This window comes from Montipora foliosa, chromosome 5 (assembly GCF_036669935.1).
Source record: "Montipora foliosa isolate CH-2021 chromosome 5, ASM3666993v2, whole genome shotgun sequence".
NCBI classification, from domain to species: Eukaryota; Metazoa; Cnidaria; class Anthozoa; order Scleractinia; family Acroporidae; genus Montipora; species Montipora foliosa.
The window spans coordinates 2,370,305-2,389,146 of record NC_090873.1 but is presented as its reverse complement, the minus strand read 5'-3'; the positions used below and the strand labels follow the sequence as shown (position 1 = coordinate 2,389,146).

Below are 18,842 nucleotides of genomic sequence, written 5' to 3'. Positions count from 1 at the left end.
GTGATGAGTAGGAACGCCACGCTGCACTGAATAGTTTTTGACTTGAGCCGGTTCACAAGCCAATAATATAAACTGTGGTCTTTTTAATTAAATTTAAAGACGTTTGTCAGTGGACGTTGGCACTAGTTGTTTTCTCGCTTATAAATGCACGCAATTATCACGTATCCATTTGAGTAAAATCCCTTGCTGAGATCTTGACATATATTTCAGGATTAAGTTGAGAATGTAAATGTGTTTTATATCCTTTTTCTGCCGAGATCTTGGACTTTCGCCAAGGGTATCAGTAGAATACATTTTCGTGTTTATTATATTTAAAAGGTAGGGTTGGTCTGCATTATCCGGCTTTCTTAAGGGAATGACTTGCAGAAGGAAATGACAGAATGAAACGACGTCGCACCTGCCCGAACTTGACTACATCCTGTTTGGACTTTTACGATTCAAATTGAACTATCAGTCTTGTATCTTATATAAAGTTACCAGCTATCCTCCTTAAAACATTCACAAGTGCTTGTTCAATGATGATTGAAAGGTGACAAAAGTCTTTGGTGGATTATAATGCAGAAGTTTCTTTGAAAGGGGAATGCCTCTTCGCCGCCATTTCGAGACATTCACATTCATTTGTCTAAACTGAGCACTCGGCTGACAAGTTGACAGCGTGTAAATTTATTTTCAAAGAACCCATTTAGACAAGACAAACAGGCTGTCTTCTAGTTAAAGAGAGAAAAATTTACAATGGCGGATGTGTTGAGCTCCCGAGATCCAGCACTAACAGCGTTTGAAGTTTTTGCTCTTTTAATTTTGAACGTCTTTTCCTTATGTGGGAACACGCTAGTTTGCCTCTCAGTTTATCGGAACAGGAACCTGAGGACAACTACAAACCTCTACATTATTGCTCTGGCAGTAAGTGATTTACTTTCTGCTGTATTCGTAATGCCTTTTGGAGCGGGTGTCCTAATCGCCAGCAAATGGGTTTTTGGGGACGTATTTTGCCAGTTTCATGCCTTTTTCAGCTTATTTGTTATATATGTCTCTCCGGTCACTATGGGATTAACAGCTGTTAATCGCTACGTGAGAATGTGCAGGCCGGAACGACAATACAAGCTTTTATTCTCGCCAGGAAGATCGCGTGCTTTGCTCGCTTTTGTGTGGACCTTTGTTGCTTGTTACACCGTTGTTCCACGACTGTTTGGTCTGCAGGCGTATGCATTCGTCCCAGGCTACGCCCAGTGTTCTATCTCTCACCTCAGCGAAAGCGGGAAAATGATTCATTACGGCATTGTCCTTACTCTGTTTTTCATAACCCCATTGACAGCAACTGCGTTCAGTTACTTTAAAGTCGCGAAGAAGATCCAACAACATAATTCCGATGCGCTAACCGCGATTCAGAGAAGCAGAGTCTATACGGGAATTAGCTCCCAGGAGATAAAACTCAGTAAATCCCTCTTTGCGGTTGTTTTCGCTTTCATGGTTTGCTGGATTCCATTTTGGGTCATTGTTATCCTTCGGCGCTTCCATCTGGTGGAAATAATGCCACGAAACGTGGAACTACTTTGCATGTTCCTTCTTTATTTCTCAAATACAATTAACCCATTCATATACGCAGGGATGAATCCTGTATTTAAGAGAGAATTTCGTAAAGTAATCTTCTGCAAGCGAGGAACTATGGTTGGTGTTTCATCTGCAGGAGAAGTAAAGACCGACATCGAGGCGAACAGTACAATTGCTTATCGAAATGCCGCTTTGCAGCGTCAAATGCGGTATGGTAACTGCCAAGAATTCATCAATGGTACTCCAGAACTCAATGAATTGTGTCTAATCGTACCAGGACAACAGGCAAAGTTCACAGCATTCACACCAATTGACGATAGCATCGAAGACAAGAGCATTCACTTGAAACCTGCCAGTTAATGGAACACCGGGATATGAGGTCAATTGATGGTTCTTAAAACACTGGAGCCGGTAGGATTGAACGGCTTGATGATATGCAATAAGAATCTAAAGAAAACGGTATTTGGTGACCTAAGAAACCTGGATGCTGTTGGTGTTGACTCTGTGAAACAATCAACTTTTTGAAATGATGAATTTTCTTGTCACCACACGGGGATACTGGGAAAAATTGATTCTTAACAGGTGTCGAACCTTTAATCTTCCGATTAGTCGTTCAAATGCTATACAGCTGAACCACAGAGGACTCGTGGGGCCTTAGGCCGCCATTAAACTGAGTTCATCCTACAAACGTCCTGCATTTTGCGAGGAAAAAGTTGGAAAGGTTTTCGGCGTTTTGATGCCGATTCGCAACTGTAATTGAAATGTTGAGAAATTCTCTCGTTGACTCAGCTTTCGAGTATGTTGTGTATTCACGAGGCGCAGCCGAGTGAGTCCACAACAAGTTTTGACCACTGTGATGACGAATATCGTTGTCGATAAGAGTACAGACAGCGCTGAACCACTTGCGATTTGTTTTTTACTACAATATTCAACGCTAAAGAAAGTTTTCATTTAATTTCAGAGCGTGAGCAAAGTCATGACACAAAGAAAGGGAAAGCGTTGTCTATAACTTTCTCGCAATATGATTGGTTTTATTATATTACGAGACAAATTGACGCGAACATGACGCGTACAGCGTTGTCTAGCCAATCAGGTTGCGAGATTACAAGCAATTGTGGTAAAAATCTCTTTTTTTATTTGTTTCCCTTAGTTCATACTAATTACTACAGGTAACAAATTAAAGGAAATAACGAAGAAGGCAAAAATATAGGTAAACTAATTGATTTCCATGCCCTTCAGTTTAACTACAGTGGTTTTTAAGATAAAACAGAAAACCATCACACAAGAGAGACACGAACAGGTAATTGTAATATACGGGTTACAAGAACAGTTAAAAGTTAGTACTGAGCAAACTATATACTACCAGAAACGTTCTTTTTTGAACGATTGTCTAGTTGGCATATTGCGTTTGTGTAATGACATATCATTCCGGTAGTAATTTCCAATAACTGTTGGGTAGAATTTTCATTTTTTTATTCCAAAAAGGGCTAAGTTTTAGGTATCGTGACTATGCACTGAGTTCGAGTATCTCAGCTATGTTGCTCCTGTGCAAAGCATACAGTAAGGTTGAATGATTTTTTAATCGATATGTCTAATCGTAAGGTAGTAAAGTGACATGTTTATATTTGACAATGTCAGGAAGTTCAATAAGGCCAAGGTTATATCTCTTACTGTGAGAAGTGCTTTTTTCGTTAATGTTAATGAATCATCTTAGTCCAATACTTGCATAAGAACCTCTACTTTATTCATTTCTTTCTTTTTATTCTCTTTCTTTTTTTATCATAACTAGGTTAATTAGTTCTAAATGCATTGTAAATCAGCAATTAAATTTTAGTCCTGGCATGGGCTCCCCTCTCGATAACGGTGACATCTACTTTGGTCGTCCAGACTTTAATTTCTTGTTATTTTGTATTTCAGTAATAAATTAAATATTTCATTTTAATTACTGTAACCTTGTAAATAGGCCAAGAAGTAAAATAAAGTTTTGATGGAATTAACATAACGAATGTACGTCTAGGGTAGAGATAACGTATGCAATAACGTATGCAAGTCACGTAGTGAATGTCAGATTTTGCCGTTTCCTTGTTTTGGATTTAAATAGTATGATAAATTATTTTTTAAAATTCAAATCTTATATCTTGTGCCGGGTTTGTGTTGTTGTATCTCATTTTGCCATATGGTGAAAATCGTCAAGGTAATTAAGGTAAAATATTGCTTTACATCATGATTCATATGTATTAAATTCAACACAATATTTATGGCAGCCGGGTTCAACTTTCCGTATCCCTTCTCTAAAGAAGTACGAGGTTTTTGCTCTCGTACTGAATTTGTTCTTAGTATACTAAGAAACACAGTAGTTAACAGGAAAAGAAAAGAGCAAACAACTACTTATACAAACCCTCACGTTAGAGCGAGTTTCAATCGAGTGTCATAAAACCAAAATCAAAGTAATTACTTTGGCTAATCAAAAAGGACGGAGATAATCCGGTAAACCAATCAAAACTCGAAGTCATTACTCGTAGCCGACACAAAGCGCGGGAAACTGTGCACGCGCCAGCCATGATTGGTTTTGGTTTCACTTCTGATTGGTTGAAAAAATAGCGTGAGAATTTTGAACCAGTCACTGAATGAAGTACCAATTTCGGTATATTAAAATTCAGTCCGAAACAAAAGGCATCATCTCGAGGCTCTGGGGAATAAACTCATACAAATCCTTATGTTTATTCCCCAGAGCCTCGAGATGATGCCTTTTGTTTCGGACTGAATTTTAATACATCGGAATTGGTCTATTCGCTAATTGCGTTCGACACAATTGAAAACTGCTCTATGGCTATGGTAGTAAAAGATTTATTTCTGTTGTCGTGTCTCTTGAAGCCGATATGGTTATCGACCGCTAGCAAATGGCCTTTGAGGAAAGAGTTTTGCCAAGTTCATTCCTCTTTTAATTTAAGTTCTTTGAGAAAGGAATGAAGTTCCGCAGTTTCCGTTCCCTGAATCAAAGCCGCCTGAATTTTTCAGGTGTCTATAAGAGCCAATTGCTTAAATTGTCGCGATAAGTGCGAGGAACACTGTTTTCAGGCTTTCGTCTATAACCCGCACTTCAAATCATGACGCATTTCTTTCACTCGTTGTGTAATTATATTATTTACTTATTAATTTATTTGTGGCCTCACTATATATAGCTAAAAGTTCAGTATCGGTCTGTTCTTAGTATCAAATGGTTGTTGACATTTGCAAACTCAACTTAAATTAATCCAAAGCAATTTGAAAAAGTCATAGTTGGTTCATATCCACAGGGAATTAGAAAATATCGATATTCCCTTGGACGATTCACCAGACGATTACTGAGTGTTCAATCTTTAGACGTTGAATGACCTTCACGCTTAATGTTTTGCGAGTTCTTGCAATGCATAGATCATTTTAAGATCGGTGAATTCCTACATAACACTCTTAAAAATTAAGTGGTTGACTTGCGTCCACATTTGAGTGAATAGAGTCGCACAAAACCGCAAACCACAGTGCATGACTGCGATTAGAGGGCCTCTTCAGCGTATACTTGGTTTTGACGCTTTACTGTGGTAGGCAACGCCCTCATTACTTCCTTTGAAAACGGCCGATAAAGGGCTCCATAGATTATGGGATGCGTGGCTGGGACAGCAAACCAAAAGAATGTGGAGGCGAGCTGTGCCCGGCGTGGAAGGGTCATCGAGAACGCCAGTATGTTGATGACTACAGCAGGCAGCCAAAAGACCATTACTGACATTATCAAGCAAAATAAGAGTTGGTTTGTTTTTCGTTCTTGCGCGCTTTTTCTCAATTCGTCCTCGCTTCTTTGGTTTGGTTGGCCATCATCAGTTTTAAAGTGAGCAACCGTTACGTTGTGTCTTTGCATTGCACTCCACAAGATAATCGACACAATAGGCAGTGATACGTAAAGTGCTTTAGTAACCACTGCGTAAATTGTGTGCTTAGTGGCATATTCCTTGCTGAAGGAAATGGAACAAATCGAATCCTTCGGAGAGAATCCATAAATTGTGGAACTGCCTGCTTCTGTGCACACAAGCACAATGGTTACAAATAACCAGATTCCCATGATCATAGCATAGGACCTCTCGGTCGATAACCACTTCTTGTAGAAGCCTAAGCGGGTGGCTTTAAAAAACCGACTGATTGTCATCAAAGTTACCATAAGTAAAGAAATCCACGTTAAATCGAGAAACAAGAATGCTTGTATGTCGCATACAACTCGTCCAAATACCCATCGTCCGGTGATCAGAACGCCAACGGTGAAAGGCATTACCAATAAGGCAATGAATTCGTAACACATAGTTAAGGCAAGAATGAAAATGTTCGTTGTCGTGTGATACTTCGGCTTGTTGTAGATGACATAACAAAGGAATAAATTGCCTGAAAGCGCGATCAAATTGATTAGCAATAAAAGGCCTGCCTCGAGTGCTATAATGAGTGCATTCCTGGAATTCAGCATCTCTTTGCCATCGGGAGAATCATCCATTTTCGTTTCTTGCCGCTCTCTTCGTTCCTACCAAGACAAGATGAAAAAGTTCAATTTTAAGATCATCAGTGCCGAATTGCACGAGATTGACACAGCATATTGGCCCGCCCATTCAAGGAAGACATGAATCGTACTTTCGCCGGATGTACCTCCGACCACAGCCATCACGCCCATTTTTCCATCACAAGACATTTCTGTCAAAGGTTACATTTGCTTTTTCATTAAATACGGAGCAAATGTGTCTATCTTTAATAGGCTTTCGTGCCGCACGACCAAATGTCAATTAGTTTTATTTATGCAAGGGTACTCCGAAGCGTGCTCTTCAGTCAGACAGTCAAACCCTTCAAGCGTGACGTCATATCACGGCCCTTGCAAATTTGATGACGAACGGTTAGACAAACGCGAAGTTACTGGTCCCTCTCTAGAAAGGTATTTATGAATGCATGAATGCAAGCCGTAGAGCGACAAGTATTTGAAATCAATTAAATTTTGACCGCAAATTTGTTGGGTAGGTTTTGCGCTTTTCGGTGTACTTAAAACACCACTTAGCAATGAAGATCATAGTCAGGATATAAAATTCTCCCCTTGAAGGCATTTTGATCAAAGCGTAAGGCAAGGTCAAATCGTGACAGGAAGATAAACAAAGATGAAAATGTTTTTAAGAGCCGGATGAGCGCTGATGCACAATTTCAATTTATCTTCTGTTGAATTTATATTAGGCAACAAGTAGCCTTATTGATCACTTCTTGTGTTTGATACCATTAGCCTTTGACGACCATCTGAGATGAAAAACTGACCACCTGTCAAGAGAGCGAGGTATTCCGGCAATGTAGTACACTTATGTGACAGGATGAAGCGTAGCTCATCCTTCTTTTCAACAATGGTTCTACCCTCTCCCAGATAGATTTCTTCACACCTTTCCTCCTTGTATGGTATAATTAGGTCACGGTTCTTCAAATCGCGGATGTAGACGGTTGAATCGCCCAATGGCATCGGGCGCAAAGTATGATTGCGTAAATTCCAAAAATTAATATATCGACAGTATACATCGGTGTTTTCATTTTCTACATATTCATCACTTTTAACATTTTATAGTGCTCTGAAGAATCGACATAGTGATCAAAGTAATCGATTTTTTTAAGTGTACTTAAAATGTTTTTCGACAGGTGAAGTCAATATAGTGGGGCTAGTATACATTTATTTTTTTAAATGGTACATGACGTAAGTCAGAAATTTCATTCACAATTCATTGTAAATTTGGTTGTTTTGTTCTTTGTCACTTGCGGAGGTGCTGAGATATTTTCCAAGCGGTCACAAGTTTTGTTCCTTTTACCATAGTTAAAATTCATGCGGCACTTACAACACTGTTCAAACCCGTAGAGGTTGTTTAACCTCCAAGTTACCAAGTTCATCGTGTCAGCAGTCAGTCGACCTCACAACTCTTCCTCTCTGATACAAATTATTTATGGCTTATTCGTTCAGTTACTAACTGACTTCCATAGGCATAGTGATCCTGTATGCAAGGTCATTAGATTCCTTCACATAAGTTGTTTATTCATTTACTAGAGTGATTTACATATTCTCTGCCTTGTCGCTTCAATATTCCTGACAAATATCGAGAGCCTTACTTATCCATGAAATGATGATATAATACCAAGTTTAGGTAATCGGTTAAAACTACACAAAAGCCCCGTTACAGATTAATATCCACTTCCATAACTTACTTTTCCAAAAGTGGGGAATGTGTTCGCTTGAGTGGTGCCGTTTCTCCGTCACGTGTATCTCTAAGCTATCCACTCATAGAAACAGTTTTGAACTTGAAAGCTATCGCCGCAGTTCCTTACTTTCATGGGGCCTGTGTTAAATGCTCTCTTGTCATGCATGAAAGTAGATCACTGAAGTCCTAAACTTACGTGTTGTTCGCGTTCTTTTGTCTTTAAATCGCGCCCTCATTGTTTTAGGTGGATGCCAATTATACGGCAATCAATTCGTTACATTTCACGGAGACTAGCATTTGGATTGACTTGGTATCTGTGCGTCCGAAAACACCAACACCAATGAACCTTTCCGTTTTTAATGAGTAATAAACTTAACTTGTTACGAGAAGTAGCTTTTAGCATCTCTTGAAATAAGTGTTGGTAAGCCAAGTCAGAAAATTTATTTAATTTATCACATCAAAAAACTGGACCGACAACACATACAACACTTGCAATCGTAATTCAGCTATTTGTTGGAGTAATTTCAGGGGAGGTGAAAACTAAAGTAATGTTCAGTTTCTTCGTATTAATCCTCAAGATACACTTTTTTTCAGCCAAGGCTCCGTTTCGTGTAATAAGCCTCTTACATTTAAAGTAATTTGTTCCGCTCGAACCACCTTACTCAGGTAAATAAATAAAGTCAACTAAAAGCACTTAAAACGAAAAGTATTCAATAATCTTTATTTGAGCACAAAAATCTCTTTGTTCATAATCATAAAGAAATCAATCGGGGTATTTAGCATAGCCTATTCTATACCGCTGCCTTCACTGGGGTACCACTTTAAGTGGCCGCCTTAGCATTCAATAAGAAAGCACCCAACTAGAAGTTATTCAAACCATCCACAACGCTGTGGCAATTTAAATGGAGCCAATCAACAAATAGATTGCATCTTGCCGTGCGTCTGTTCAGTGATATTAGATTTTCATTGAAAAAGTTATTTAAAAGGACCAAGCGTACAACCGTCTTTTTGTAGGGCTCTTGACTAAAAATCTTTCTTAGCAACTATTGTCTTTCTGTAGTTAAGAGCCACTTCGTCGTTGACAAATCGAGAACTCGTCATGGCGGCTCTGAAAATAATAATTCATCGTTGACGTCAACTTCCCGTTGTGGTGTTGTCGTTTTTTTTTTTTTTTTTTTTTTTTTTTACATTCAAAGTCTAGGCATTTTTTCAAAAGTATAGGGTTAGGGTGAGGGTTTGTCATATCCAAAAGGCCATTATACTTTCTTAACAGAATCATTGATGGAACCGCTCCAATGCTCCTTTTCATTTTTACGCAGTTTCCAAATACTTTCATTGATTTCTTGTGGTCGAAATACACCATCTTGCGCGCTAGCTCTGCACTCGCGAGAGCTCCGGTCCCAGACTTTTTATAAACGGATTTACCAAATGTGATTTTTTTCTTTCTTGTTTTGACAATGCGGTGTGCAAAATCGGTATTTTACCTTTCCCTTCCTCATTGTTCTACTCTTCTACTTCTTCACTTTTCTTTCTGATATCGTATTGTGTAATTCATAGACTAGATAATTACTTATTCAAGATTGGTTCGATGAAAACGACGAGCAAATCAATTCCCTTCGAAGCATAGACTTCATCTTGCCCTTCATTGCGATCCAAATTCAGAATCAAAGAAAGCAGCTTTCACAGAATGTCAGCGCAAAGTACAGTTCAAGCTCCGCGCCATACAAGACCAATGGCTTATAATTAGTGGAAAGACAGACGAAATACAGTCGTATGCAGATCGACACGACGCAAAAAGATTCTATGATGCACGCAAACTACAGCATTTCCATACAACAAGACTACGTAAAATTCTAAAAATCAAGTGGCAAGAGAAAATTCCCGACACAGAGGTCCTAAAGAGAGCAAACTTACTATTCATCCATACTCTTCTACAGAGAAGCCAACTTCGCTGGGCCGGACACTTGCACAGATTGCCTGACTACAGAATTTCAAATCAGCTCTTCTATGGCGAGCTCTCAACAGGCAAGAGAACTGCAGCCGGTCAGAAAAAGAGATACAAGGATCTCCTCAAATCCTCTCTCAAGGCTATGAAAATCAATTGGGAAAGTTGGGAATCCTGCGCCAGCGATCGACCAAACTGGCGCTACATGATCAATCTTGGTGCCAACATCTCAGAATTAGCAAGAACACTCGCTGCTCAGGAGAAACGAGCCAACAGGAAAGTCAGGTTCGCCAGCACCTCAACCACAACAGAGGGCGACTACAAGTGCCACCATTGTGATCGCTACTTCCGTGCCCGGATTGGACTCACCAGCCATCTTCGGACACACCAAAACCAATCAACGACGTAGAAGGAAGTCTTGGTTCTCACCGCTTCGAAGGACGAACGACAACAACAACAATTACTCATTCGTGTAATTTTGACTATATATTGTTATATTTCATATACTGGTGATATATTGCTCTTTTATTGTAAGGCGCATTTGAAAACTGCATAGTTGAATTTGCGCGGTATAAATAAATATTATTATTATTATTTTTTTTTTTTTTATTATTATTATAAAGCAGTAAAAACATATGTATGCCAAATACAATAAAAGCAACACGAGGCGCCGCAGCGTAGCCCATGAGCTAATTATTGAATAAAATAGAAACGAAATGTAACGTTATAACTAAAAACTAACATCAAAAGCGATAGTGTATGTAATTATGAGATTGTCCTTCTTGTCAGAGTTCGCCTACGAGTTAAACTACCACTTTAAAAGTGCGCGCAATATTTAGAGTCCCTGAGAGACACGCCTTCTGCATCTTCTTGAGCACACCTTTAGCTTCGCTGCCTACTAGCTTCTGTAGAATGACATCCAAGTCCTTGGACCATCCCCCGAGTACATCAAAGATGATATTGCACTGGTTGATCTCGTACCCTTGGTATCTGTGCTTCAATTCCCATCTGAGTGGCGCATACTTCATGTTCTTCTCAGAAGTCTTCTTGTCGCGGTTGCTCACCCAGGGGCAGCTCATCTCCAAGGCTATCACTTGCTTATCTCTGTCACGGTTAACGATCCTAGCGTCTACTCTATTTGCCCTGAGCTCTTATTATCATTGTCTGTTACTGTAGATCGATGTAGTTCGCTGGCTTGTATCTTGCATTCTCTTTTTGACTCCCTCACCCTCGGGGTTCGACTTGTGTGAGGGAATCCGTGTCCAGTGAATAAGTTGCCGGTCCCCAAGGCCCCTTTGTTTTCCTCTACATTTGCAAAGACTTCTGGGATCGCTAGGGCAAACAAACCAGTCGACTCCGCAAGAAATCTAAGTTGTTCGAGTTTAAGAAGTAGTCGTGGGTGTGCAGTGTATGGATGCGACAATGACCGTCGATAGTCACAGCGACGGATCAAACTGGCAATGTCTTGAGGTATTACTCTTCGTGATCCAGCAAAGCTTAAGACTTGAAATGGCAGCTTGAGAGCTTCAAAGAACAAACTACAAGGTCACTTAGAACACCAAATTTTGCCATTTCGCCGTTGGATACCGTTGTGATACTTGCAAAAAGCCTATTTTGTTCGTGAAAGGTCAATTTATCCAGACGAGGGAAACAATGTGAAATCGTATCCTTCGGTGCAGGTTAAAATAAGGCTCGGTAAGAGTGTCAACGCTGAATAATGTTCAATGTATACAGAAAACCGATATATACCAACACGCTGCTTGCAGTGATACAGCAAACTCTTCCTGAAAAAGCAAAAACCACCTCTTCCAAGCTTCAATAGGGTCGATCCACTAAATTTTTCTGGAATTCAACCCGCGCTAACAACTGACTTTGAACCATCATCTACTTGTGATAAAGAACATACCTGTAAAAGGTTATTCTGAAAATTGTGACAACCATGAAAACGGAAATGAAACCTTCTTCAACACTGAAAAACTACCGAAAAGCGAATGTCGTAACATACAGTTTTTGAAAGGAAAATCAAAACTGATCAGAAACTATTTCCTTCTTCAAACCGAACTAATGCTGATGGAACGCAATACACAACTGATTGTCGATGTGAAAATCATCCTCGATTGAAAGTGGAAAACTTAACTCGCAATTGCGCGAGGACGAAGCACTTTAATCCGACTCTTCCTCGAGATAGCTATCACGGCATTGCTTCACTGAAGGCTCGGATTCTGGCTTTGAATGTTGCTTTCGTTTTCCTTTCGTGTCGCTGCTTTCTCCAGCATCCACATTATTGCCTTCGTCTGGATAATCTTTCACTGATATACAAAATGGGCTTCTCGCAATTATCACAACGGTATCAACCGGTAAAATGATAAGAGTAAACTTTACGGTGCTCTTGTTGGCCTTGAAGTTTGTTCTTTGAAGCTGTTCCTCCTAAGCTGTCATTTCTTTGTTGGTTCGATAAGAGTAAAACCTCAAGACAGTACTAGTTTGATCTGTCGCTCTGAATAGCGACGGTCATTGTCACATCCATACACTCACTGCACGGTGATCGCAGCCACCTATGACTACCTCTTAAACTCGAACGATTTATTTCTTGAAATCCTACAAATACCTATCATTGAACGTTTCTGACCATGGTGGGTTAGAGTTTTTCTCTGTCTTTGAGTGGGCCCATTTCCATTAGTAGGGTTATCACTTGGTTCATATGGCTAGAAAACTAGCACTTCACATCACCCTCTAATAGTTAAGTCTGTTGAAATACAGTGCTACACGGTCAACGTTTGCAAAAACGTAACCCTTCCTTGTCAGAATGTATATGTTTTTTGATTTACCAATATTTCGTCAGGCGCGGCCTGACTTCTTCAGGGAGTTAAATGACCGGTGGCTCAGTTTGTTGAGCACCGGGCTGCCATGCGGGAGGTCGTGAGTTCGACTCCGGCCGGGCCAACACTCAGGGTCTTAAAATAACTGAGGAGAAAGTGCTGCCTTTGTAATTACATTCGCAAATGGTTGACTTTCGAGTCTTCTCGGGTAAGGACTGTAAACTTTAGGTTCCGTCTCATAGTCTTTGTTGGAAATCAAATTGTATGGGACGGTAAAGACACTATTCGAAAAGTAGGGGATTAAGTTCTCGGTGTTGTGGCTGTCCTCTGTAAGTATGTTCTTTCCAGCACAAGTGGCCGGCTTGACGTAATGTCTCTAAAAAGTGTTGTGGTGTATGAGGCCACCTAAGCAAACACAGGGACAAGTCAATAGGACTCTGCCGAGTGCTGGGGATATGTAGAATGTAGATGTAGATGTAGATTTGCCGTTTGAAATACTTGGCGCCAAGTATTTTTTAGCTTGTATCGTGAACACTGAAGAAGCCCGAAGGGCGAAACGTCTGTGTGGTGCAAATGATAATGCTTGTGGGCAAAAGCTAGAACTGAACAGTTGTTTTGAACGTTGCGAGAGTTGTGTGACGTGTCACGATAAGTTATAATTCAGTGCATTTTATATGTAGTTTGAGTTGACTTCATTGTTATAAGAGCCTGCAATCCTCGTGTTTGCAGTTTTGCCGCCATGTTTGTGTTAGTAAGAGATTTGGTGATTAAAGCCTAATATTCTCCAGGCAAACGTTTCCTTCTTATACAACAGTCTGTTCCCTACATTAAACATGGACCTGTGAGTAGTTTGCTTTTGACTCCATTTTTCATTCAACCTATCATGTTTATTACTCCGTGAAGTCAAGGCATCGTGCATCCCTCTTTGGATCCTGCTCGCAAGTGGCATTCTTCGTTGGCGACGCAGCATTTTTCATTCTGCCTATATATAGGCATAATATATATTGTGTATATATATATAGAGAGAGATATGTATAGGCTTACAGATAAATGTTATCTATAGTCCAATTGGACTTTATTATCATCATTATCGTGATCGTGATCGTGATCGTTATATTTCGTTTCGATCGTTGATATTTTTATAAGTATTAGTATTAGGGAAATAAATGTATATAGTTGATATATTTCACTGAGTCCCTTCACGAGAACACATAAACCCAACAAATTGACTTGCTTGCAACCGAGTGGCTTCATAGCTCAGTTGGTAGATCACTGCACTGGCACATGATCGCGATCTGAGGTCATGAGTTCGAATCCAGTTGAATCCGCCGGCTGAATTTTTCACTTGTTTATAAAAGACAAGTTGCTTAAATTGTCCAGTTAAGTGCAAAGATCACGTCACCCTTACATTGGTACTAGTGAGAGACAAAGGCATATCCTATATCTTATTTCAGTTGATGTTTATCGTTTAAGGTTAAAGTTTAAGATATCGCATTCTTCTGGAGGAGTATATATCATCCTCGAAGTGTGTTGAGTTACTGAAATGCGTTCTAGAGTTAGTCCTTTCACTTGATTGCCTGGTATGGCCGGTCAGTTCTGTCAAATGGAAAGCGCCCAAAGTAAGCCATAAGCGCTTCTCATAAAGGTTTATAAATTATTAGTTTAATTAGAAAATATCGATTCCATTCTTTCGACGATTCGTTAACCTTAAATAATACAATGATTACTGACAAGGCGTCAATCTTTAAATGCTAAATGACCTTCCGGCAAGAGCCTGAGAATTAAAACCGGATTATTCTGAGCCCGTGAGTGTTTTGCGAAATCAAGTAGTTGACTTGCTTCGTAATGACTTACGTCTGCATTTGAGTGAACAGAATCGCACAAAACCATAATGACCAACACGGTGACTGCGATAAAAGCACCTCTTCAGCGTATACTTTGTGTTGATGCTTTACTGAGGTCGGCAAGCTTAAGGCCCTTATTACTTCCTTTGAAAACGGCCGATGAAGGGCTTCCTTGTCTACTAGTATCAGATCTGGTCTTCTTCCTGTGATATTCTTACTATATTGCAGTCCGTCAGAAGCTTCACCCTCTCATCATCTCATTATCATTGTCATTATCGTTATCATTTTCATCACTACAATCCTTTTGGATTGAAGAAATGCAGCTATTTTCTACTCTGCTGAAAACGACAACATTAACACCCAAGGAAAGAGCCATGAAAGTGAGCTGGCTTGCAGCGGCAGCTGGTTGTACCATATTTACGTCATGCATGCAAAACGCAAATACGAATGAATGCAAAGTGTATTTTGTAAAATTCCAATTTTTTTTTTTTACCAAAAGGTTCACAAAGAATATAGAGTAGCTGATTACACAAAGCACGTTCAACATTTAATGCTGAGAGCGTAGTCACAAACACGAAATGATGGGCTTATGTTAATGAGGGGAAATTTAAAACAAATATTCTCCTATTGTTTGAAACGATTTTGCCGTCGCAAATCAGTTAAAATCTGTTAAGAAGTAAAAGATCCCCATTTATAGTGACTCATTCAGTGTTATGTACTATTGTTCAGCATTAGATGAAAATTACATTTCCCTGGAAACTTGAAAGGTTTGGGAAAAAAAGGTTTGAAATTGCAATTAAAACATAATTAACTTTGGGTAACAGTTTCCAATGTATCAATATAAAATGAAAGTTCAAATTTGCGCCCAAGAAGTTTAAATGAGAACCAAACGTTTCGAGGGTACTCCCTCTTCATCAGTGGGTTGAAAGCAACCGAAATAAATCAATTGCTTTCAAACCACTCACGAAGAAGGAGTACCCTCGAAACGTCTGGTTCTCATTGAAACTTCTTGGGCGCAAATTTGAACTTTCATCTTATATCGATCCTCCTTAGTGCGCAGCACAGTTTGTTCGAATTATAGTTTCCAATGTATGCTTGTCGACATCTCGTTCTTAAAGCCCCATTTACACGAGCAATTTTTCCTTGACAAGTTTTCCTTGACAAGGAAAAATTGCTCGTGTAGATGGGGAATAGTGGACAAATTTTCCTTGTCAAGGAAAATCTGGCGTGCTAGCTTTTCCTTGACAAGGAAAAATTGTCAAGTCTGAAATTTGCTCGTGTAGATGGACAACAAGGAAAATGTGACAAGGAAAACTTGTCATATTTTTCATTTACACTATCAAGGAAAACTTGTCAAGGAAAACTTGTCAAGGAAAACTTGCTAGTGTGTACAGTCAGCAAGTTTTCCTTGACAAGTGGACTTGTCAAGGAAAAATTGCTCGTGTAAATGGGGCTTAACAGTTTCCAGCAAATGTTGATTATAAATGGAATTACTACAGAAAAACATCTCAAATGATTCCTTTGCATTAACTGATATCTATTCAAGAAGATTTACGATCAGATGTTCGTCGTAGCGAAATCGTGAAACTCTAGTGGTAACATTGCCGAGGTAGTTAATTTGAATGAGAATGTCGCGTACCAGTGACCAAAAGTAAACCTTAAATAATAATTTTATCTCCTAACTAAATCGGCTGTTCTCGAAGTAAATCTCATTTGTTATAGATGAAGCTAACGGATTTCGTCCCACCGTTTTACAACAACGGAAAAATTTCACAAACGCGCGCCTGTAATCTGCTTTATAAAATGAATATATTAACGGGTCTGCTAATGCGTTTCCAACTAGAGAATAGAGCGAAACTTGAAGAAATGCATCGGGAATTAATTCTGGGAATCCTAAGACTCCAAAAACGTTGATAATGATCACCGGAAGCCAGCACACACCGAACGTTCCTCCGACCAGTGCAAAGACTTTGGCAACTTTGACTTCGGTTGTAATATTTGCAACCCTTTTCCTTGAAGGCTGCCGAACTTGTTTTGTCTCGTTTTCGATTCTCAAATTGGTCTCTGACATTTCAATCATCATCTTTACTTGTCGTCTTGTTTCACGGAATATTTTACTGTACGCCCAGCATATCAATATTGTGCAAATTGTGACAATGGATATCAAGACGCCTTGGTAGATACGTTCGGCAGACAGTTTGATGTCCTCACGATACTCCCAAAATATTGGAATAATTGCCAGAAGCAGGGGTATCGTCCATACTAGGGCCAATATCTTGTAAACTATGGTTCGTGTTACTCTGGATCTGTACTTAAGAGGGTTAATCACAGCTTGGAAGCGGTCCCATGTAATTCCGCAAAAATTAAATAGATATGCAAGGAGGATATAGGCAATTATATAGGGAGTGACTGCCAAGTTTGCTAGAAAGGTTGGTAAGAACACAGTTGCAACCATTAAGTCACTGATTGCCAGGCTGACGATAAAAGTGTTTGTTATTGTCCGAAGAGCACGGTAACGACCAAACAGTACGCATACAAGAGCATTTGAAATCACAACAGCGCTTCCTACGACTGTTAGCGAAATGGCAGTAGTAAGGTCAATCTCTGCTGAATCGTCGTTGCCTTTTTGTATTGACACGTTGGTGTTAGTCATATTGCCATCTGGGTTCAGCATATCCTCTTGATATCAGGCCCTTTAAATATGATCTAGCTTCCGCGATTTAGCTTCCGCGGAGAAGCAGCAAAGAAGGTTGTACCGCGGAGCCTTGTGCCACATATAAAAGCAGCATTCCGAGCTCAATGCTTCAGCTAGAGTTCACGGCTTTTCAGAATCACACGGAATCTGCAAATGTTTTTAAAAGTGACAACAAACATTCCACTCTCTTTCTTTACAAGGAAACACGTTTTGTACACAAATCAAATATCGTCAAAAGTTTATGTTAATTTGTACCATAAGCTCTTCGTTAATGAAAGGATATTCTGTTTTCGCCCAATCGTTATGTCCATTTGCAGTGTTTCATTTGACACTAAATTATTTTCGTTTGTCGTTCTTGCTTTCATTTGGGACAGGTGTAGATTTTCCCTTTTGTTTTTTTGTTTTTTTTTTCGACAAACTAATTCACGTTCTCAATGGAACGAAAAGTAATCTTACTGCCAGAAAAGCCAAACTCTTAATAGCGTCAAAGCGTTGTTCTTTTGAAAATAAAATATATAGTAAATGTTGAATTTTGGTTAATAGTAACAACTTGAGAACAAGCAGAAATTGTCGTCCACCAGCTTTGTCCTGGTCCAGATATTATTGGCATGGTCCCGAAATATTCTAGCCTTCGTTTATGTGGATTGATTTTTTGAGTTTATGTTCCCTTTAAACTTCAACGATGGCAAACTAATGTAGTACAAAACCCAGTGAAATAAAGACATTAGGGATAAATGCACTATTCAAACTAGCTTCATTCATGCACATTATAACGACAGGTTGTAAAGTAATCGCTTAAACTATCCTTTTTTTTTTTTTTAATTTCATCGATCAAATGTGATCAGCGTAAAATATTGTATGCGTTATAAGCCCTATTAAACACGAAACACGAGCCTTTTTTTTTCGTTTGAAATTGTGGAAACTTTGCTGTTATGTTATAGATGTTTTTTTTATTATTATTATTTACTAGTCTTGCAACCAACAAATTTATGTTGCCAAATTCTACGTCTTTGGATTGAAAAATCAACAGTCGTCATATTTCTACTAATAAACCATCCGATGGCAAAGGTGGAGCGTTTTTGCCAAAAAAAAAGAAGAAAAAACAGGAAGTCCGTTTTTTAAATTTGAGTCTGACACCACCGATTCCACGACAAAATTAATGTCATTTTCATCCCCAATTTCAATCTCGTATTCAAGAATCAGCAACGTTAAGTTATACCCAAGGGAAGAAATCACTGCCACAATTCACCAATTGGGGTTCTGAATTAATAATAGGTTCAATCGAGGAAAAAAGCAAAAAATATTGAATGGTGGATTAAATGGGCTGTCATGTTAGCGTGGCCTTGTTTGTTTACTTTTAGAAAAGGTGTTTCATGTATTAATAATACTGCGTTTAAATGCGACATTGCTACCATGGATACGAGTTTTATGAGGATAAAGCCAAAGTAAATAATTTATGTGTGCTATCAAATTGACCAAACAATTGAAGAGAATTTGGCAAATGTCCATGGAACATTTAGAAAGATAGAAGGCTTTTTTTGTGGACTTGAAATGATGTTGTACTCAGTGCAACTCGTCTGCTCATTAGTTTAAACCGCAAAGTAATTGAAACAGATTAATTTTCCTGTTTAAACGTTACGGCTTCCGAGTAAACGGGAAAATAAATCCTCTCATCAATATTTCAACAAACCTTTCGCAATGTAACAATTACCTTTCGTATAACTACATATTTATTACCGTTTGTTTCCAATTTCTGATTCG

At 39.1% G+C, this 18,842-nt stretch overlaps 2 protein-coding genes across 2 annotated transcripts; one reads left to right on the top strand and one right to left on the bottom strand.

Moving 5' to 3' along the window:
- Nucleotides 1-212: 212 nt before the first annotated feature.
- Nucleotides 213-17,229, top strand: LOC138003360 (histamine H2 receptor-like). The gene is made up of 2 exons (XM_068849388.1): nt 213-2,848; nt 17,077-17,229. Exon 1 carries the CDS (start codon nt 733-735, stop codon nt 1,906-1,908), a length of 1,176 nt encoding a protein of 391 aa, XP_068705489.1. The 5' UTR covers nt 213-732; the 3' UTR covers nt 1,909-2,848; nt 17,077-17,229.
- LOC138003362 (D(5)-like dopamine receptor) lies at nt 15,478-17,083 on the bottom strand. Its single transcript, XM_068849394.1, has one exon. It carries the CDS (start codon nt 17,058-17,060, stop codon nt 16,065-16,067), a length of 996 nt encoding a protein of 331 aa, XP_068705495.1. The 5' UTR covers nt 17,061-17,083; the 3' UTR covers nt 15,478-16,064.
- Nucleotides 17,230-18,842: the final 1,613 nt, after the last annotated feature.